Genomic DNA, 22,511 nt, shown 5'->3' on the forward strand with positions numbered 1-22,511 from the left:
GGATCTCCAAATGCAGAGAAGAGTGCAGCATTAAGTCTGAGATCTGAAGATCAGTGTGAAAACTGAACAGATCATCCAAACTACTGGCAGAGTCACCAAACATGGGGATGCTGGGGTGGGGGCTGGGCAATAAGACCTCAGCTCCAGAGGTTATTCCCTGGGAACAGGCTGGGATGGGTGGTGCAGCCATGGTGCTTTGGGGTAGGGCAGAGACCATTCCAGGGGACTAGGAAGCAGTCTGTTGGTTTGGAAGCAGAAACTGCTTGAGGAATTAGGAAGCAATTGGTCAGGTTGGCAGGGAAGAGACGAACCTGGGGGTCTAGGAAGTGGTCTGTCATATCGGCGGGTCAGAGACTGCCTGGGAGTCTAGAAAGTGGAGCATTGCGGGTGGAGGGAGCAATATGTTACGGGCTGGAGAGTGGAAAGCCACATCAAAGGGAACCTGGGAGAAGAGCTGGATGTGCAGGAGAGAGAAGGCACCAGTTTTGGGGAAGGGTAGAGGAGGAGGTGTGGGCTGACATAGAATATTCCCCACACCACAGCGAGATCACTTGCCTGCCAGCTATCAGAAATCCGTGCTTCCCACTGCATCCCCTCTCCCCCTATGCCATGCTAGAGTGCCAGACCTGAGACTGCCTGCCATCCGGGAGGGATGTCCTCAGCATTTGTGGGAAGCTGACCCTGCCCTGGCCTGCCTGACCTCTGGAGGTACTACACTCCTGAGGAGCAGCTCCCCGGACTGCCAGCCCTCTGGAAAAGGACCTCAGCCCAGAAAAGCTAGAACAAGTTGGCCCAGCCATGCAAAATCTGCCTCCATTCTAAGGTGGTCCTGCCAATCCCAGCTGCCCTGGGGAAGAGCCCAGTGGGTTCTCAGCATCCTGGCTAGCCGTTCCCACCCTTGGGGGGTTCTGCACTCCTGTGCTACAGCTTCCCAGTACTCTCAGGCCCCTGCAAGAGCCCCCACCGTCCAGAAAGCTAGAACAACCTTGGCCTGGCTGTGCACAATCTGCCTCCATTCTGAGATGGTCCTCCCAATTCAGCTGCCCTGGGGAAGTGCCCCTTGGTTCTTCAGTGGCCCAGCTAGCCACGCCCACATTCAGGGGGTGCTGCACTCCTGAGGAAGTACTGGCCCACACGGGCAGCCCCCTGCAAGAGCCCCCACAGCCCAGAAAATCTAGAAAAGCTCAGCCCAGCCATGCAAAATCTTCCTCCATTCCGAGGAGGTCCTGCTAATTCAGCTGACCTGGGGAAGAGCCCCTTGGTTTCTCAGCAGCCCAGCTAGCTGATCTCACCCTTGGGGGTTCTGCACTCCTGTGGAACTGCTACCGAACACTGCCAGCCACCTGCAAGAGCCCCTATAGCCCACAAAATCTAGACCAAGCTCGTCTTGGATGTGCAAAATCTGCCTCTATTCTGAGGTGGTCCTGCCAATTCAGCGGACCTGGGAAAGAGCCCCTTGGGTTCTTAGGGGCCCAGCAAACTGCTCCCACCCTCATGGGTGCAGCACCATTGTGGAACAGCCGCTCAGCACCACCAGCTGCCTGGAAGAGCCCACAGCCCAAAAACATCAGAGGGACCTACCCAGCCATGTGAAATCTGCTTCCATTGTGGTGCAGAGCTCCAAGTCAGGTCTGCCATCAGGAAGTGCTCCTTTGCTTCAGAGAGACCCTGTCAGCCCTGCCCAACCTGAGGAAAAGCCATGTGGCTTCAAACACCAACCATGCCAGCCCTTGGAAAGCATTCCAAAGCAGTGCCAAGGCAAACCCTGTCCAGCCACGGGGAGTCAAACTGTACCAAGAAAATGAAAACAAAAAGCAAGATGAAAAAGCTGAGAAACCACCTGCAGTTAAACCAACAGGAGAACTCACCTAAAGCAATCAACAAGGAAATAAACCTCTGCAGTCTGACAAACTTGTATTTCAAAAGAGAAATAGTGAAAATACTGAAGGAATGAAGACAAGATATGAACCAGTAATGCAGATGTCCTCGGAATGGAACTAGAAAATATAAGGAGGAGTCAAGAAAACTACAAACTTCGTTGGCAGAGATACAATCTGAACTAAGGGCAGTGAAAACCAGGATGAACAATGCAGAAGAACAAATTAGTGATGTGGAAGATAGAATAATGGAAATCACACAATCAAGTCAGCGGACAGAAAACCAAATCAAAAAAGAGGAAAGCCAATACAAGAGACTTATGGGAAAAAATAATGTGGGCCAATCTACACATCATAGGAATTCCACAAGGAGTAGAAAAAGATAAGGGGATGGAATATATATTTGAAGAAATTATCGCTGGAAAATTCCCAAACCTAAAGGATACTGAATTCCAGATACAGGGCTGCAAAATAGTTGAACCCAAATAGACCCACACCAAGACACATTTTAGGAAAAATGGAAAATGTTAGTAATAAAGACAGGATCCTAAAGGCAGTAATGGAAAAGCAGAATGTTACCTATGGAGGGGGCAATATTTTCACAGACATCAAGCAATATTGAAAAGCCACAGTCATCAAAATACTGTGGTATTAGTATCAAAACAGACAGACAGACCCATGGAACAGAATAGAGAACCTGGAAATAAACCCTGACACCTATGGGCAATTCATCTTTGACAAGGGAGACAAGAACATCAAATGGGAAAAAGAAAGTCTATTCAGCAAGCATTGCTGGCAAAGCTGGACAGCTGCATGCAAATCAGTGAAACGAGAACACACCCTCACACCATGCACCAAAATAAACTCCAAAATGGCTGACAGACTGAAATATACGACAGGACACCATCAAACTCCTAGAAGGGAATATAGGCAAAACACTCTCTGACATCAACCTCATGAATATTTTCTCAGCTCATTCTCCCAAGGCAACAGAAATAAGAGCAGAATTAACCCAAAGGGACCTAACCAAACTCTTTGTTTACTTCTTTATCGGCTGCTCCATGGGTTTAGAGTACAGGAAAAGTGATTTTACTCTCACCCTGAAACTTCCTGAGCCTGGTATTGAAATGAGGATCTTTACACCAGTTACTGTGTCATCACTCTCCTGGCCTCCTCTTTTCACCTTGCTAAGTTACCTCTTCGTTTGTAGAGTCCCCTTCCCATCCACAGTCTCTCTGCAAGTTAAACTGTACACATCTGGATAAATATAACTAAAGACAGAACCTATATGGAAGATGGCGGAATAGAAGGACTGGTGTTCAACTTATCTCCTAAAAACAACAAAGTTCACAACTAAAGACGGAGCATTCTTCACCCAAATGGGCTGGAAACCTTAAAAAAGACGTCCTACTCCAGAAGAAAAAGAGGAGGCCACATCAAGAGGTAGGAGGGGCAATTTCACGATATAAACAACCCCATACCTCCCCGGGGGGGTGTGGAAGCTCCACAGACTGGAAACTAACCGGCCCACAGAGACTCACCTACAGGAGGGAGAGTTCTGAGCCCCACATCAAACTCTGCCATGTGGGGATCTGGCAAGGGGAGAAAGAGCCCCTGGAGCATCTGGCATTGAAGGCCAGTGGGGCTTGTGTGCAGGAGCTCCACAGAACTGCGGGAAACAGAGACCCCATTCTTCAAAGGCGCACACAAACTTCCACATGCACTGGGTCCCAGGGCAAAGCAGAGTCTCCATGGGAGTCTGGGTCAACATTGACCACAGTCCTTGGAGGACATCCTGGGAAATCAGGGGTGAACATGGCTTATTGTGAGGGAAAGACATTGAAAGCAAAGCTCTTGGGAATATTCAGCAGCCACACGTTTCTCTGGAGGTGGCCATTTGGGGAAAATGCCAGGCCCCACCAGTCAGTCAGCTGCTGAGAGGCCCCAGGACAAACAACAACCCAGGTGGGATCACAGCCCTGCCCCTCAGGAAACAGCCTACCTAAAGACCCCTCAGGCACACAGCTGCCTCTAATCCCATCCAGAGACTAAGCCCCACACACCGGAGGGAGTAGAATCGGCTCCACCTACCAGGGGGCAGGCATCAGCCCCTTCCATCAGAAAGCCTACAGCAAGCACCCAAACTGACTCCAGCCACAGGGGGGCAGACATAGAAGAAAGAGAGGCTACAACTCTGTTATCTGTAAGAAGGTCACCACACCAAAAACCTATAAACATGAAAAGACAGAGAACTATAACTCAGATGAGGGAGAAAGGGAAAACCCCAGAAAATCAGCTAGGCCATGAGGAGAATCTCAGCCTCCAGGAAAAAGACTTTAGACAGTTGATGCTGGAGATGATGCAAGACATTGGAAATAAACTGGAGGTCAAGATGGATAACTTACAGGAACCACTGCCCAAAGAGATGCAAGATATAAATCTTAAACAAGAAGAGATGCAAAATACAACGCCTGAAATAAAAAAATTCACTCGAAGCAGCTAACAGCAGAATCCTGGAGGCGAAGAATGAATAAGAGAGGTGGAGGACAGATTATTGGAAATTACGGATGTAGAACAGAAAAGAGAAAAAAGATTGAAAACAAACGAAGAGAGTCTCAGAGAACTCTGGGACAACATTAGAGGCACCAACATCCCTATTAGAGGGGTGCCAGAAGGAGAAGAGAGAGAGAAGGCGACAGAAAAAAATATTCCAAGAGATAATAGCCAAAACCTCCGCTAACATGGGGAAGGAATCGCTCACTCAAATCCAGGAAGCACAATGAGTACCATATAAAATAAACCCAAGGAGGCACACCCCAAGACACATATCAATCAAACTGACCCAAATTAAAGACAAAGAGAAAATCTTGACAGCAGCTAGGGAAAAGAAACAAATAACATACAGGGAAACCCAACAAGGGTGTCGGCAGATTTTTCAACAGAAACTCTGCAGGCCCAGAAGGGAGTGGCACGATAGACTTAACATGATGAAAGGAAAAATCCATCAACCAATATTCCTCTACCCATCAAGGCTCTCGTTCAGATTTGAAGGAGAAGGCAAAACCTTCACAGATAAGCCAAAGCTGAGAGAATTCAGCGACACGAAACCAGCCTTACAACAAACACTAGAGGAAATTCTATAGGCGGAAAAGAACAAGAGAAGACGGGAAGAGAAAAGAGCAGCAAAAACAAATCCATAGTAATAAATAAAAAGGCAATAAGAACATACATATCAATAATCACCTATAATGTGAATGGACTAAATCCCCCAACCAAAAGACGTAGACGGGCTGAATGGATACAAAAACAAGACCCGTACATATGCTGTCTTCAAGAGACCCATAGGGACACATACAAATTGAAAGGGAGAGGATGGAAGAAACTATTTCATGCAAACAGGGATCAACAGAAAGCTGGAGGAGCAAGACTCATATCAGACTTTAAAATGAAGAATACTTTCAGGGACAAAGAAGGCCAATTACATAATGACCAAAGGATCAATCCATGAAGATGATATAACAATTTTAAATATCTATGCATCCAACGCAGGTTCACCACTATATATAACGCAACCGCTAACAACCTTAAAAGGACAAATTGACAATAACACAATCATCGTGGGGGACTTGAACACCCCCCTTACAGCAATGCACAGATCAACCAGACAGAAAATCAATAAGGAAACACAGGCCCTGAATGAAGCATTAGAACAGAGGGACTTCATAGTTATTTGTAGGACATTCCATCCAAAAGCAACGGAATACACATTCTTCTCAAGTGCACATGGAACAGTCTCCAAGATGGATCACATCCTGGGCTACAAATCCAACCTCGGTAACTTCAAGAAAATCGAAATCACATCAAGCATCTTTTCCAACAACAACGCTATACGGCCGGAAATCAAGAACAAGCAAAAAACTGCAAAAAACGAAAACACATGGAGGCGAAACAACATGCTACTCAACAAGCAATGGATCACTGAAGCAATCGAAGAGGAAATAAAAAATTACCTGGCAGCAAATGACAACAAGATACAACACTCCAAAACCCTTGGGATGCAGCAAAAGCCGTTCTAAGAGGAAAGTTTATATCCAAACAAGCCCACCTCAGGAAACAAGGAAAAGCTCAAATAAACAAGATAGCTCTACATCTGAAGCAGCTAGAGCAAGAAGAACAGACAAGACCTAAAGTTAGTAGAGGGAAGGAAATCATAAAGAGCAGAGCAGAAATCAATGACATAGAAACAAAGAAACCCATCGAAAAGATGAATGAAACGAAAAGCTGGCTCTTTGAAAAGATCAACAAAATTGATATACCCCTAGCCAGACTTATCAAGCAAAAAAAAGAGAGGACTCAAATCAATCAAATTAGAAATGAAAAAGGAGAAGTAACACGGACATCACAGAAATACAAAGGATCCTAAGAGAGTACTATCTGCAACTATACGTCAATAAAATGGAAAAACTAGAAGAAATGGGCAAATTCTTAGATAAGTACGATCTTCCAAGACTAAACCAAGATGAAGTAGAAAAGACAATTGGACCAATCGCAAGAACTGAAATTGAAACGGTGATATAAAAACTTCCAACCAACCAAAGTCCAGGGCCAGATGGCTTCACAGACGAATTCTATCAAACATTTAGAGAAGAGCTAACAGCTCTCCTTCTGAATCTATTTCCAAAAATTCCAGAAGAAGGGAAACTCCCACACTCATTCTATCAGGCCACTATCATCCTGATACCACAACCAGACAAAGACACCACAGAAAAAGACAACTGCACGCCAATTTCACTGATGAACATCAATGCAAAAATCCTCCACAACATACTAGCAAACCGCATCCAACAATACATTCAAAGGATTGGACATCATGATCAAGTGGGATTTATCCCAGGGATGCAAGGGCTCCTCAATATCCTCAAATCCATCAGGTGATACACCACATTCACAAACGGAAGAAGAAAACCATATGATCCTCCCAATAGATGTCGAAATAAAGCCTTTGACAAAATCCAACACCCATTTCTGATAAAAAACCCTTCAGAAAGTGGGCATAACAGGAACCTACCTCAACATGATAAAGGCCATATATGACAAACCCACAGCAAACATCATTCTCAATGGCGAAAAGTTGCAAGAATTCCCGTGGAGATCAGGAACAAGACAAGGATGTCCGCTCTCGCCACTACTCTTCAACATTGTTCGGGAAGGCCTAGCCAGAGCCATCAGAGAAGTAAAAGAAAGAAAAGGAATCCAAATTGGAAAGGAAGAAGTGAAACTATCCCTATTTGCAGATGACATGATACTATACCTAGAGAATCCTCAAGACTCTACCAGAAAACTGTTAGAGCTCATCCACCAAATTGGCAAAGTCGCAGGATACAAAATTAATACACAGAAATCATTGGCCTTTCTATACACGAACAATGAAAGAGCAGAAAGAGAAATTAGGGAAGCAATCCCGTTTACCATTGTATCCAAAAAAATACCTAGGAGTAAACCTACCTAAAGGGACAAAAGACCTGTACTCTGAAAACTATAAGCCACTGATGAAAGAAATCAAAGATGACACCAATAGATGGAAAGATATACCATGCTCGTGGATTGGAAGAGTTAATATTATCAAAATGACTATACTACCCAAGGCAATCTACAGATTCAATGCAATCCCTATCAAATCACCAAGGAGTGCTTTCACAGAACTCGACCAAAATGTTTTAAAGTTTCTTTGGAAGCACAAAAGACCCACACTAGCCAAAGACATCCTGAAAAAGAAAAATGGAGCTGGAGGAATCAGGCTCCCGGACTTCAGACTCTACTACAAAGCAACAATCATCAAAACCGCATAGTACTGTCACAAAGACAGAAATAGAGATCACTGGAACAGGGGAGAAAGCCCAGAGGTAAACCCACACACCTACAGCCAACTCATCTATGACAAAGGAGGCAAGAATATACAATGGAGAAAGGACAGCTGGTTCCGTAAGTGGTGCTGGGAAAACTGGACAGCCACATGGAAAAGGATGAAATGAGAACACTCCCTAACACCATACACAAAAATGAACTCCACATGGATGAAAGACGCAGATATAAGACCAGACACTATCAGACTCCTGGAGGAAAACATAGGCCAAACACTCTGATATAAACGGTAGCAACATCTTCTCGGATCCACCTCTCACAGTACTGACAACACAAACAAAAAGGTACAAATGGGACCTAATCAAACTTCAACGCTTCTGCACAGCAAAGGAAACCCTAAACAAAACAAAAAAGACAACCCACAGAATGGGAGAAAATCTTTGGAAGTGAAGGGACTGACAAGGCATTCATGCCCAAAATTTATAAACACCTTCTGCAGCTCCACACCCACAAAACAAACAACCCCATCGAAAAACGGGAAGAAGATCTAAACAGACAGTTCTCCAAAGAAGACATACAGATGGCCAAGAAACACATGAAAGGATGTTCAACATCACTCATTAGTAGAGAGATGCAAATTGAAACCACTCTGAGGTACTACCTTACACCAGCCAGAATGGCAATCATCCAAAATCTACAAACAATCAGTGCTGGAGAGGGTGTGGTGAAAAAGGAACCCTAGTACACTGTTGGTGGGATTGTCAATTGGTGCAACCATTGTGGGAAGCAGTATGGAGAGTGCTCAGAAAACTAAACCTAGAACTCCCATTAGATACAGCAATCCCATTCCTGGGCATCTACCTAAAAAAGCCATGACTCGCAAAGACATATGCACTCCAATGTTCATTGCAGCACTATTTTCAATAGCCAAGACATGGAAACAACCTAAATGTCCATCAACAGAGAAGTGGATCAAGAAGATGTGGTACATATACACAACGGAATATTACTCAGCCTTTAAAAGGAGCAAAATACTGGCATTTTTTTGCAACATGGATGGACCTAGAAACGATCATGCTAAGTGAAGTCAGCCATACAATGAGACACCAACAACAAATGCTTTCACTGATCTGTGGAATCTGAAAAAAGGATAGACTGAACTTCTCTGCAGAAGAGATGCTGACTCACAGACATTGAAAAAAATTGTGGTTTCTGGAGGAGACAGTTTGGTGGGTGGTGGGATGTGCTTGGGCTTTGGGATGGAAATCCTGTGGATTCAGATTGTTATGATCATTATACAACTACAGATGTGATAAATTCCTTTGAGAAATATATGTGTGTGTGTATGTGTACACACATATAAATGATTAAAGACAATATTACCATCCAATTTAGTCGAGCATCTCATGACTAAGAGGAAGGAAACCACTGTGCATCAATGCTAAATAGTAAAGAGATGCACAGCCCAAACTAAATCTCATTCGTTATACAGGTAAGTTCATACAACATATTATAGGCATCTTTTCAAGATAAAACTTTTCACTCTCTCCTATGGTTGTGATTCAAGGTACAGTTTGCAATTTGGAGCTCAGAGACACCTGAATTAGGCTGTCTTCCCCTGATAGCCCCAAAGGTGACTTCTTTCATATATGATCCAGCCATTCTAGCACCCCAAAATTCTCAGCCACAGTTTAATGAGACATTTTAAATTCTTAACATGAACTCCTATGTTTTTCACATATACATAATATTTCATCAGCCAATCCCCCACAAAATCTGCATGTGTAAATCTAAGGGCATGTCCTGTGAAGAAAATAGACACTAACATTCTCCAAAAAAAAAAAAAATCAGGAGAAATCACTGTCAAATTTCATGAAACTACATTTCGTGGAGTGTCTATCTTCATGAAATGTTTAATGAAAGGAAAATTCACGACCATTTGTTAATACAAAGCATTCTGACTTAAGAACTGCATTACACTAAGACATAGTGCCAAACTAGACACTCTTTCTAGTTGTGAAAATATTCCGTCCTTAAATGTGATAAATATGGAAAGCATCATGTATTTTTGACACATATTAAATATTTACCAAAGCTGGAATGGGAAACCACTCACAACATTTTTGTAACACTTCTTTCAGCCATGAAGCCACAGAAATTCTTACCAAACATAAGGTCTCTTTGTGCAAAGGAGCAGCTTGTTATCCCATATTAAGACCATTTCATAAAATCTAGGTCCTATTTTATGTTGCTACTCCTTTGTTTCTGGACTCCTACACAATAATATTCAGAAAACCAGATCAATGCACCCAAACTGCTGAGACCCTTATATTTTCCAAATAAGAACCAACTCTCTGGAACAATGATGGCCCTGACTACCTTTTAGCTTTGTAAGTTCCACCGCACACCATACCTTGGCAAATTCTCACCCTCTCCACCTACCCCTCCATGACCCTATCTTGGAACAGTCTCACCCTTTCCTCATATGCATCTTTTATAGCCTGAGGCTAAGCCTGACACTGGTTACCTCAGCCACAAGCCCCTAGGAAACCTGCAACCCCATAATGCCAGGAAGGCCTAGCCTTCTCACACATCCCCTGGCCATTTCCTGGTCACAAAACCTATGGGAAACCTCAATGCTCCTGACTCTATGCCCTTGTTATTTCCTCACCAAAACCCCTCAGCCTATTTCCTGTTCTAACAAAAGAAAAAAAAAAAGACTACGATTCCATGTAATCTTGGATTATATCCTTTGGCTCTTTCAACAATGGCAAGTTTCCTCTTACACTCATATAAGTCGTTTTTCTTATAAACTCTCTTGTTATGACATCTCCTACTTGTTGGATTTCCTTAATGGTATGGGCCTTACATAAACGCAAAATCTCTACTTCATGAATGCTTAGCATATATTGATAGACATACCAACAAGAATCATAGTTGCTGTGCTAATATGACTATGAAAATGTGAGGTTCCCAGCAGCGTGGAGACAGACCCCCATTGAGCCCATATATGGCTGTTCAACTTGGAGACCTGCTATGGACGACCTCTCCCAGAATTGGATGCTCAGTTTGAGCAGCAAGAACCAACGGACTGAGGAAAACACCTGGAGGCATGTGTTAACTTCTATAGTGATGAACTGCTCTCTGTCATGGGACTTGACCCCCTACTCCTCCCTTGACCTTCCCCTCCACTTTCTTCATTGTTCCCATCAAAGTTCCTGCCATGAACTCCCACCACAGATTCCTGCCACAGATCCTTTATAAGCCTAGCCCCTCCTCACAGTCAAGGCTGGTGCCCTCCTGAGACATTAATAAATCTCTCCTGTTTATCAAATGCCCTTGCCCACTCCTCCCTCAGCAAACTTCACATATGGTGCTAAACCTCAAGCGGGAATGATACGAGAATGGGAATCAGATCAGTGGTGCCCCCAAACTCCTGGGTTTGAAAGCCAGAGAGCAGCAGGCAGGGGCAGCTCTTCCTGGCTTAACCTCTGGAACCCACCCAGGTTTGGGTCCCTGATCCAGGCACCTCTGCACCAGTCCTCTCCTGCTCAGCCAGGCAGGAACCCCTAACGGGGAATTCCACCTTTCCATGACTGACTCTGCATCCAGCACTTACCTTCTTATACTTGGGTGAGAAAATGTCACTTTTCTGGGTCTCCTGTCAGCATGGCTCTTGGGTCCCAGTTCCTCTGGCACATCAGAGTACAACCTTCTGCAACAAAGCATCACACTAGGTCTGTAGAATGCATAGACACTTGGCCCCATCCCTCTCATCTGGGGACACCCACATCAGTGCAAAATCTCTCTCTGTCCCTCAGCGTCCACTATCCAGACTTTAGAGACACTCAGCCTAAGAAGTGGCACTCCCTAAGATGGCCCCTTCCTTACCCCACATCCCCTCTTAGTCCTCATCATGGTGAAGAAGCCCTCCACTCCTCCACAGAACACACCGCTTGGTTGCCTCTTATGGAATTTAGGTATTCCTAAGAGGAAATGTTAGGTCCAAGCATCTTTCCTTCTTCTGTAACTCCGTGTGCACAGGATAAACATTAGCTAATGGCTCTCAATGCTCCCAAAATGCCACTTTCAATTTTTTTCTATAGTGATGTTGTATTTGTTTTTCCATTATAGCTGGTCCACCGTGTTCTGTTCATGTTCTGCTTCATCACTGTACAGAGTGGTGTGCCCCTTCCACATACATGTATGCATTCTTTTTTCTCCCTTTATCATGCTCCACCCTGAGGGACCAGACAGGTTTGCTAGGGCTACACAGCAAGATCCCATTGCTAATCCAATCCAAAGGCACTAGAAGGCATCTATTAACCCCAAGCACCCCATCCATCCCACTCCCTCCCTCTCCCTCTCCCCCTTGGCAACCACAAGTCCACATTCAATGTAAATAGCTCGAGTGACCTCAATAACATTTGTCACTGTAATGACGAGTGGCATGAAAGGCGCTGTGTCTTTACTCTCAGCCCACAGGCCTCCCTCTGTTCTCCCTGTTTCACATTTCAAATTCTTCTCCATCATTCATGTCATATTCCCTCTCATTCTGACAGCTCCTGCTTTGATCCTGCAGACCATTATTCTCCACAATACAAATCTCTCCATGCCTCCAGCTCTCCCCCAACACAAAATCCTCCACTCCCCTACCCAAGCTGTCCTCAGCTTCTCCCCATCCTAACCCAGATACTGATCCCTCTTTCTCTCCTCCTCATACACAGTCCTGTACCCTGCTTCCTCCTTCTCCAAACACCTCCCAACCAGCTCCTTTGGTCCCTTGAGGGGGAGTTGCCAGCACTGCAGGGATTGTCCAGGTCCATGTCCCTATTTCCATGTCCAACCCCTCCCACTTAAATTGAAAAACAAAAAGATGAGGCTCCTTCTCTTCTGATCCCTCCATCTACATTAAGGAATTTGAACAAATCACTCAGTGCCGTGACCTTACCTGCCATGGTGTTGATGTCACCTTATCCTTCCTCCTCGACCTTGCGGAAAAGGAAGGGGTCTGGTTAGCCACTCAGGCCCACACAGATGACCTCTGCTGGCAAAACAAGAACCAAAGAGTGCGGGCGGTAGCATTCCCAAAACAGGATCCAAACTGGGACTCTTCAGTCGATTCCCAGGCCTTCAGACACCAGAGTCACATGGTAACTTGTCTCATAGGAGGACTATGTGAAGCAGGTCTTAACTACAAAAAAGAAGAAGCCCACATGAAAAACCTGCTTTCCTTCCTGATTAACAGAGGCACTTCAAAAAGATACACAGTTAGACCTTTCCCATTTGGAGGGAATCTTTCCTTCCACAATCCCTTCATCTCTCAGTCTGTCCCTGACATAAAGCACAGATAACAAAAGTGGGAGGATGGCCCTCAAACCCCTCAGCAGGATGTCTTCACCCTCACCTTCAAGGTCTTTAATAATCAGCATAAAGAGGCTGAAAGCCAACACTTAAAAAGAGATCGGGCTAAATACAAAATGCAGGTAACTGCCATTAAGCGCTCCCACAAATATCAGCCCCCTCCCCAGGACAATGGCTCTAAGGCACTCCAGGCCCATGCTGCAGGTATGATAAGAGAGGCCACTGGAAACCTCTCAGGGGAGGGCCACATCTCTCCCTGCAGAGAGACCAGAATCCTTGGACCTCAACCGGCCAAGCCACCTTGGCAGGATCACAGATGACTGAGGGTGCCCTGGAAACCCCTGCATCCCGGCCCCACAACTACTACTCGGGTGAAGCACCAGGTAACTCTGCTAGTTGTAGGTAAGCTGGTATCCTTTCTTATCAACACAGGGGCCACTTACTCAGCACAACCTCAATTAACAGGTCACAAACACCCCTCTCAGGTCTCTATTGTGCATGTTGGTGGTCTCATCTCCAAACCCTTACCAAAACCCCTTCCAAACTGCACCCCATCAGGGACACCCTTTAGCTGTTCTTTCCTGATATTAACCAAGTGCCCAGCCCCAACTCTTGGCAGAGATATTTTATCTAATTTCAGAGCCTCCCTCAGACTTCTCACTCCTGTCTCTCTTTCCAAGCCCTCTCTCCTCCCCCTTGCTCATCTAGAACATGATAAGCTACCTCTCCCAGCCTCTGTTCTTTTGCCCTGGGTGTGGGATACCTCCACCCATTCCATAGCTCAGCAGCTTGCTCCTGTTCAAACTGAGTTAAAAGACAAGTCCGCAAACCTCTGCCAACCTCAATACAGGCCCCTGACCGAAGTCACTAATGGAATCGTAGGCATAACCAGGGTCCATGTCCCCTTCCCATGTCTGGCCCATACACTAAACTAATCCAGACCCGGGGACCAGTGAAGGGCATGCCATTCTTTCAGTCCCTTTTATCAGCCAGCCTTCCCCTGACAGACACATCTACACATATTAGGACAGGGCCCACAAACTCCCTGCCTGGACTAATTGACAGGGCCTTTAATACTCAGGGAAGAGGCTCCTCAGTTCTGAGGGAAAAGTTTTCTGCCCTCAAGGAAACAAAGTCATCCCAAGAGAAATTTGCCTGTGTCTTTGAGATGCAGGTGTTCTGCCTGGACATCTGGAAGCCTTAGCTCCACCATCTTTCTGAAATAGAAATTTCAGGAATAGGGGTACATTTTGCAAGTTGAATTCTCAGGGTCAAGGAGAAATCGTATGTCTTTTGTTCTAAACATTATTAAAAGATGTTTAGCCACCTAGACAAGTGACCTTGATTTGTTCCATCTGTCAGGGACCCAGTTTGAAGCCAGTGTCTCTTGTAGCTGATGGGTTTCACACAGGTGTACCTTATTCATGGCTGAGACTTTGGAATGGGAAAACTGAGCTTCCTGTTTTGTATGTATCATTGTTTGTGTTGTGCATGTGTGGCCTTGCCAAAATTACTTCATCAAAAAGCTCTACTTAATTGGCTTGAAGGAAATTAACTCTTATATGAACTCTCAAAATACCTAAGGTATGGTAATTTTAGATTCACATGAACTGGAAAATATTCCGTGTTAAATTAACATCTGATATTAAAGTTAAAGTAGGTTGATCTAACTTAAATGGGCATGTCTTCAGAGTCATTGGCAGAAGCTTTTCTTATTGCACCTAGGTTTGATAAAAGTCAAATCGGATGCTGAGGCTTCAGTAACTAAGAAGGGACAGCAACATCACTTAAGACTATTATCGGTGTTTTGGTGCTATGCTGTGATGTTCTGTACCAGGAAACACATACTTTTAGAAGTGATAAAAAGTCCACCCAGACAATTAGACATTGTGTTTTCAGTAAAGAAGGAAGGAGGAATGGAATTGCATTTTATTAAGGGAACAGAAAGTAAGTCTGTCGTGTAGCTTGTTATTTTGAATGGAAAGCTAGCAGACAGAATAATATGGATACAGAAAGTGATGGAAGATTTCTGCGAAGTGGACACTAGACAGGATTTTCAAGCTTGGTCGGGACTGACTGGGAGTTTAAAGCTAAAAAATAAACTAACTTTAAAGGTAAGCTCGTGTAAAACTTGAATTAGGTTTCTGTCTCTCTGCTAAAAGAAAGGTTTCTGAACCTTCTTAACCTTACCTTGTTCATACTCTTGATAACAGGTTACATGAATCGATTGGCCTTTAATTTGTATTTGCTTTTGAAATCCTTTGTTACTTTGGTTGAGTGACTAGGTAATGTTTTACAATAAAGTGAGATTCTACTTGGCCAGGTGTTTAAAATTTGCATTCTCTCTCTCTCTCTGCGTGTGTGTGTGTGTATTTGCAAATTTCCTAAGTGTAAATTACCGTGTTACAGGGGAGAAATTGTCGGATGGAAGGTATGAACCCAATCTATAAAGATATAGCTCACAACTTACTCCCTCATTCTCAGACATTTGCCATCCTGATGACCTTGTAGCATGGGAAAAGTGTGCCCCTAAATCAGAGGAGGGAAGATAGGTAAGCAACAGCTGTGAATTCAAGAGCCATGACTGTGGGAAATCCAAGAGGCAGCTTGCTTCTTCCTGGCTCCCCAGAAAACCCATTAATGAAAAGAAATGCTTTGAAAATATGTTCTCCATTTGGGGTATTCCTTCTACAGTTTTGGGTTGACAATATCTGGTGAAAATGAGGATCATTTTAGAGACAATCTTGTGACTCATACTCTAGTTCTGTGTTTTGAGGTTAGGGTTCACTTTCTAAAACTCACTTCCCAAATAGTTCTTTGAGGCTGTGTTACAATATTTCAATGTTTAAGGGGGGTACAAAGAACATAGTCTCAGCATGGGAAGCTGAGTGCTGCAATCTGTCTCTGCGAGAATATCGGATGCCCCACGATAACCAGGGGGTTATACATTCTGGGACAGTATCATTTAAGTGGTTGTCTCCAGCCTAGATGGAAGGTCTCTTGTCGGGAATACTTAAGTACCATATGCACAAGCAAAGTGAATAAAATAACTCTGAAAATCTCTAGTTCCCTCTTAAGAAGGACATCCACATTGCACGGGTCTACAGAGAGAACTACTGACATCAAACTCACCCTAAAACAAGGCCCTAATAACAAAAACACCAATGCCTGGACAAAAAGAAGTCACCATCAGAAGGAGACCACTATCCCAAGATTGCCCCCCCCCCATGACCACATGGTCATTTGTTGACCTTCTCATCTACCTTGGCGGGTTTCTCCCCTCCAAGGCTCTTCTCAGTGATGTTCCTAGGTGGGATCCCCTCATCTGTCCAACTAATACCTGCTCTCACAAGGGCACAATTATGTTTCCTTCAACTGTTACTCAAGCTCAATCAGCAGGTAAGACTTTAGCCAAGTGACATAACTCTCCTGGGCTACATTAATCGAAATTTAAAGGCTCCCTTGTGTTGGGAATGTTTAAACTATCTAGGGATAACCAGCCTAAGAACACTGGGGAGTACAGCTGAGTGGACAAGCCAGAATGAAATTTCCTTTAAAGAGAAGGAACGGAGTAATCCAGCTGAACAGCGATAAAACAGGGCTGTTTTGTGTGAAGCTTTTCAATTTTCATTTATGACTTTATGAATACTACTTTCCACATAATTTTTAAGAGACCACAGATATTTTCTTATATTTTTCCACTCCTTATCCGAATAGGTTAATTTGTTTTTATTGCCACCAATATATTGTTATATTTTCTACTGCACAGCATGTTGAGCCAGGTACACAGACATGTTTATATTATTTTCTCATATTATCTTGCTCCATCACAAGTGAGGAGACATAGTTCCCAGGGCTACACAGCAGGATCTCACTACTTATCCATTCCGAAGACAAGGGACTACCTCAATGAACCCCAAGCTCCCACTCAATCCCACTCTGTCCCAGTCCCCCTCCCCCTGGAAACCACAAGTCTATTCTCAAAATCCATGTTTTTCTCTTCTGTGGAAAGCTTCACTTGTGCTCTAAAATAGACACCAGATATAAGTGTTATTATGTGGTGTTTGTCTTTCCCTTTCTGACTTCCTTCTCTCAGCATGAGAGTCTCTAGGTTTATGTTTTATTCACTGTCTCCACAAAATTGCTATCTCTTGCATTTCCAGAAGTGTAACTGAGTCACTGAAAATGATATATAGTTCCATATGAGATCAGTGGTCTCTAAATATGGGAACATGCAACAAGAGGGAATATTTTCCTGGACCATAATAGACGAGGAAGATGGGTGGTCCAGAGACTTTTGGCTACTCCTAGTATGGCTTTGTCCAGTACTAGCACATTTAATGGCCTATCTGTGACATCATTGCCAGACCTAGCAATGTTCATTGCTGGCACTGTGAGATGAAATGGTCATGAAATGCCTCCCCAAACTATGGTCAAATGTATGACCATGGGGGATTATGGCCAATTGTGGCCTCAAGTTAGCACTTGCCTAGAGGCTCTCCGTGCAGGAAAACTTGAGGCACAGCAGCTGTTGAACTGCAGCACCGGCAGAGCAGAGCTCAGGTAGGTGAGCAGCGGTGAGGCACAGCCCTTCAGACCGATTTCAGGTGAGGATCTCTATGGTCCCAAATTCTTGCATCTTCTCTCATCTAGAAATACAGAGATCATTGACCATGGCAACTGCATGGGCCAATAGGGAGAAAAGGCAGAATGGAGTAGCTGTGGGTCAGACATCCATGGAAGACTAGGAAATCTTATGGAAGTAATTTTAGGCAAGCCTTTGTATTGCCAAGAACTTAGGGTTTATGTGCCCTGTCAGACGTGATGACACCAGCTGTTCTCAAAGCAGCATCAGCTGGCAGCGACAACCTTATATTTTCAAGGCCTTCTCTTATAGCAACAGAAAGGAGACAACATGTATTATGACAATAGCTCCTGTCATTTACGTGTTAATACCACATCACGTGTTAAAACCTACTCAGATGAAACTGCACTCCTCCTTCAACAATACCGGTATCAACCCATGTTTAATCTTATTTTTCCTTTCTTCCCATCCTCTATGGTAGCATATACCATGTCCATCCACAAGTACTCCTCACCCCAGGCCAGCAGGAAGCAGAGAGAGAAGAGTAGACATTCATCCCTACCCCATATAATGGAAGGCTTGAATGAGAGGATCCCAAGAGGATGGAGACAGACCGCCATACAGCCCAACTATTGCTGCTCACCTGAGAGATTTGCTGTGGACACCCTTCCCAGAATGTGGATGTGCAAGTTGGGCAGCAAGAAACGAGGACCTGTGGGAAGCAACTGCCTGCACAGACTAACTGCCTACACGGATTAACTGTGCTCTGTCATGGGACTTGAGTCCCTACACCTCCCTTGACCTTCCCTTTCTTCTCCATTTTCCCTGCCACAAGGTCCCACCGTGGACTCCAACCACAGACTCCCACCACAGATGCTTTATAAGCCTAACACCTCCTTGCAGTCAAGGCTGATGCCGTCGTGGGCTCTGCCCAGCCCCCTCAGAGACCCTAATAAATCCCTCTTGTGTACTATTTGGTCTTCTGCATTCCTCCCTCAGCAACCTAACGGAAAATGTTTGGAATATTGTTTAACACACAGACTACTTGCGTAGGATACACAGAAAACTCGATATAATAAAATAAGTGATACCAGATCACTGTCAGTTTTTAACAATGTGAAAACATTATGGGATAAGTTTTAGAGTATTCAGTTCAATGGCATACATAATCTTCAGAATGTGGTACACCCATCAATTCCTCAGTTCTCATTGTATCAATCCGCAATGAAATCTCATAACCTTTGGATGGTACTTCCCCACATTTCCTCTCCTAACACAAGCAACCATCAATCTTTTTTTTGTCTCTATGGCTATAGATATTTTGCCTGGTGACCAGGGCCCTTCCATGTCTTGGTTAGTGATAAAGGTCATGGTTTGTTTTGTTTTGTTTTGTTTTTGATTGTGTATTTGTTTCTTTTTTTCTTTTCTTTTTGTCTTTTTATTTTGTGGACTGTACCTGGGGCATGCAGAAGTTCCCAGGCCAGGGATTGAACCCATAGCACAGCAGAGGTCAGAACATTTTTGTAACAAGCTAGCCACCATAGAACACTGGCTATGTTTTTCTGAATATAAATACTGCACAGCTTCTAGTTATACACTCTCAAGAGCTGCATAACTTTTGTTTCACTTTGCCGTTGTTTTTTTTTTTTTTTTATTCCATTTACAAGGCCTTACATAACAGGCACAAGTTCTTATGTGCACAAGAGAGAACTTGCGTTTACTTCAGGGATGAAATGGATTCATTTATTTATGTGATTTTTTTATTAAAAAGATTCCATTGGAATAGGATCTCATTAGCTGATCTCATTTTTTTTTCTCTCTTTGGGTTACTGTTCAAGTACGGAGCTCATATTTTATATTAACTGGGCTAATTTCATAGAGAAGTAAACCCTGACTGAAGGTGATGCTCAGATTGCTAGGAGACTAGAGTCTTGTGATGTCACAGCTACTCAGGCTGGCAACCATTGTGATGGATTGGATAGTTTATCTGTGTAGGCTTACCAAAGCAGCATTTAAAACTGCAGCGTTCAAAAGCCATGCAGGTGAGAAAAGTAGCTGAAGAGAAATTTATCTGAGATGGCACATGCTCCTTCAGAAATTCAAGGTGTGTCTCCTAAAGATGAATCAACTGGTTCAGAATCCTCCATTACATCTCCATGGTGTGATAACTCAATCACTGGGGACTTGGACTTGAGGTCTCAGGTTGAAGAAAAAGCTTTCCAGGCTTTGTCTGAGGGCTCCCTGATGAAAGAGCCATGCCACACATTGTGTGCCTCTGAACCAGATGGAGATAATGATTTTCCTCCTCTGCCCTTTCCCAGAAAACTTTGGGAAATTGTTGAAAGTGATCGATTTAAGTCCATTTGGTGGGATGAAAATGGAACCTCGATCGTGATTAATGAAGAACGCTTCAAGAAAGAAGTTCTGGAGAGAAAGGCTCCCTTCAGAATTTTTGAAACTGAGAGTATGAAAAGCTTAGTTCGACAGCTTAACCTTTATGGATTTACTAAATTGCGAAGGAATTTTCAAAGACCTGCCTCACTAGCCAACATTCTGGCAGAAGATAATGAAGTCTCTGCTTGGAACAAGGTATTATGAAATGTCCAGTTACTATTTACAGAGGGACATCTGCAAATATGTTCATACATATAGGGTCATAGTAGACCTTGAAAGTGGGATGAAGTACTGCTACGCTTTTAAGTTGAAGGCCACTTGGTCATAAAATATTTGGGGTGATAGAGAAATTTCCTAGCCACCTGGAGCCTTCTCGATGAACCTCACCCAATACAAGCCCCTGAACCTCATACTGTTACTGTAAATGCACCAGGCATTTTTATTTAAGGACCATAATTGCCTGTTCCCACTACATAAATTTTTGAAAATGTTAGTAATAGATGAGTATTATTTCCTGACATTAACTCTGTGTGATGAAACAAGTCAGATTTTTATGGATTCTTTGTCCTCGTATCTTTGTTTAAAAGGTCACTAAATACCTTTCTCTTTTGGTTTTAGCTGCAGTTCTACCATAATCCAAATTTTAACCGAGGCTGTCCCCATCTGTTGGTGAGGATGAAAAGAAGAGTCAGGATGAAAAATGCTTCTCCAGTATCGGCTTCTCTACTTCAAGGCTGCAGCAAGAAGCGCTCTAGAACAGGGGGTGATGTGGATAACCATAATTCTGATGTGGCTGCAGAAACTCGTGGAGAAGATGCATTTTCAACCTCTACAAACCTAAATGTGCCTTTAATAAGATGGCCTTCTATGAGCCAGAGAATTTCTAATACAACTACCCCAACTAGAAGCGGTCTTTCTTCTCCATCATCACCATCAGTCAGGCCACCAGGACAAATTGTCATGGCTCAACATGCTATTTTTAGTCAGTTGACCACGTTTCACATGCACTCACAAAGCAGCTACTCTCCAGCAAGTGGCCACGTCGTGAATTTCATTACAACTACCACTTCCATTTCTCAGTACCGCTGTATTTCTAACTTCCCAAGTGGTTATTTTGGACTGAGGGTGGAGCCTTCTCCTTTGCCAACCAGATACCAGAATATATCACCAACTGAGTGCCCTGTGTCTAACCCGCAACCAGCAGCCCATCCATGGTTCCCAATGCCAATGGCCACTGACACATCAGCTGCCTCGCTTTCAAGGCCAAATCCTCAGTCCTCCTCCGTATCGGAACATCACCCTAATTACCACTGACCTATCAAAGGACTATAGGTTATGCAGGAGAGTGAAGATGAAAATTTATGCTGGCAAATGTCACCAAATTCCTGCAATTCTGTTATTTTAGCAATAAACTTATATGTTCATCTTCATAGTTTCATCTTCTTTTTTTCTTATTCACCTGGATCTCTTTTTTTAATTTTTCCAATTCTTTGTCTCTTTTTCTTGTTTTTTATTTTTTTCCCACTCTACAGCAAGTTGGTCAGGTTATCCTTACATGTATATATTACAATTACATTTTTTTTATTTTGGACACAGTTAAGATTAAAGAGATGCTGCATTTCTTTTTCTAAAATGATTTTTCCATCATAGCTGGTTTACTGTGTTTGATCACTTTCATACTGTGCTGCAAAGTGGCCCAGTCACACACCCACCCACCCAAGACCAACACCCACACACATACATATCCTTTGTTTCACATTATGCTGCATCAAAAGTGACTAGAGATAGTTCCCATTGCTATACATCATGACCTCATTGCATACCCGCTCCACATGCAATAGTTTGCATTTTCAACCCTCGAATCCCAGTCCATCACAATCCTGCACACTCCCCCTTGGCAACAAAAACCCTGTTCTCCAAATCCATGTGTGTCTTTCCTGTGGAAAGTTTCAGTTGTGCCATATATCACATTCCACACATAAGTGATGTCATATTGTGCTTGCCTTCCTCCTTCTGGCTTACTTCACTTAGTAGGAGAGTCTCCAGTTCCAGCCATGCAAATGGCATTATTCTGTTCTTTTCTTATGGCTGAGTGGTGTTGCATTGTGTATATATACAACATCCCTTAATCCATTCTTTCCAATGGTCATTTAGGTTATTTCCATGTCTTTCCTCTTGTGAATAGTGCTGCATTGGACATACATGCGCACATAAAGTTTTCATGGAAATTTTTTTTTTCCCCAGGTGTATGCCCAAGAGTGGGATTGCTGCGTGACATGCTAGTTCTATATTTAGTTTTCTGAAGTGTTTCCATAGTGGTTGTAACAATTTACACTTCTCCCACAGTGTAAGAGAGTTTTCTTTTCTCCATACCCTCTCTAGCCTTTTCTGATGTGTGGACTTGTTAATGTCGGCCATTCTGTCCAGTG

General features: G+C 43.7%; 1 protein-coding gene across 2 annotated transcripts in view; it reads left to right on the top strand.

The window, feature by feature from the left end:
- The window catches only part of LOC146394372 (heat shock transcription factor, Y-linked-like), a 455,151-nt gene extending 433,639 nt beyond the window's left edge, over window positions 1-21,512 (top strand). Inside the window, exons 2-3 of one of the 2 annotated variants that reach the window (XM_085009038.1) lie at window positions 19,731-20,277; window positions 20,701-21,512. In XM_085009038.1, the coding sequence (XP_084865164.1) occupies window positions 19,765-20,277; window positions 20,701-21,396 (1,209 nt within the window). In that variant the 5' untranslated portion in view covers window positions 19,731-19,764 and the 3' untranslated portion in view covers window positions 21,397-21,512. Of the gene's footprint in view, window positions 1-19,699; window positions 20,278-20,700 lie in introns of those variants that run through there. The other variant, XM_085009037.1, reaches the window with a different exon arrangement.
- Window positions 21,513-22,511: the final 999 nt, after the last annotated feature.

This window comes from Sus scrofa, chromosome Y (genome assembly GCF_054392235.1).
Source record: "Sus scrofa isolate SSC_HxYL_T2T_F1_AM1 chromosome Y, Sscrofa_HxYL_maternal_Yorkshire_Landrace_v2.0, whole genome shotgun sequence".
NCBI lineage: Eukaryota > Metazoa > Chordata > Mammalia > Artiodactyla > Suidae > Sus > Sus scrofa.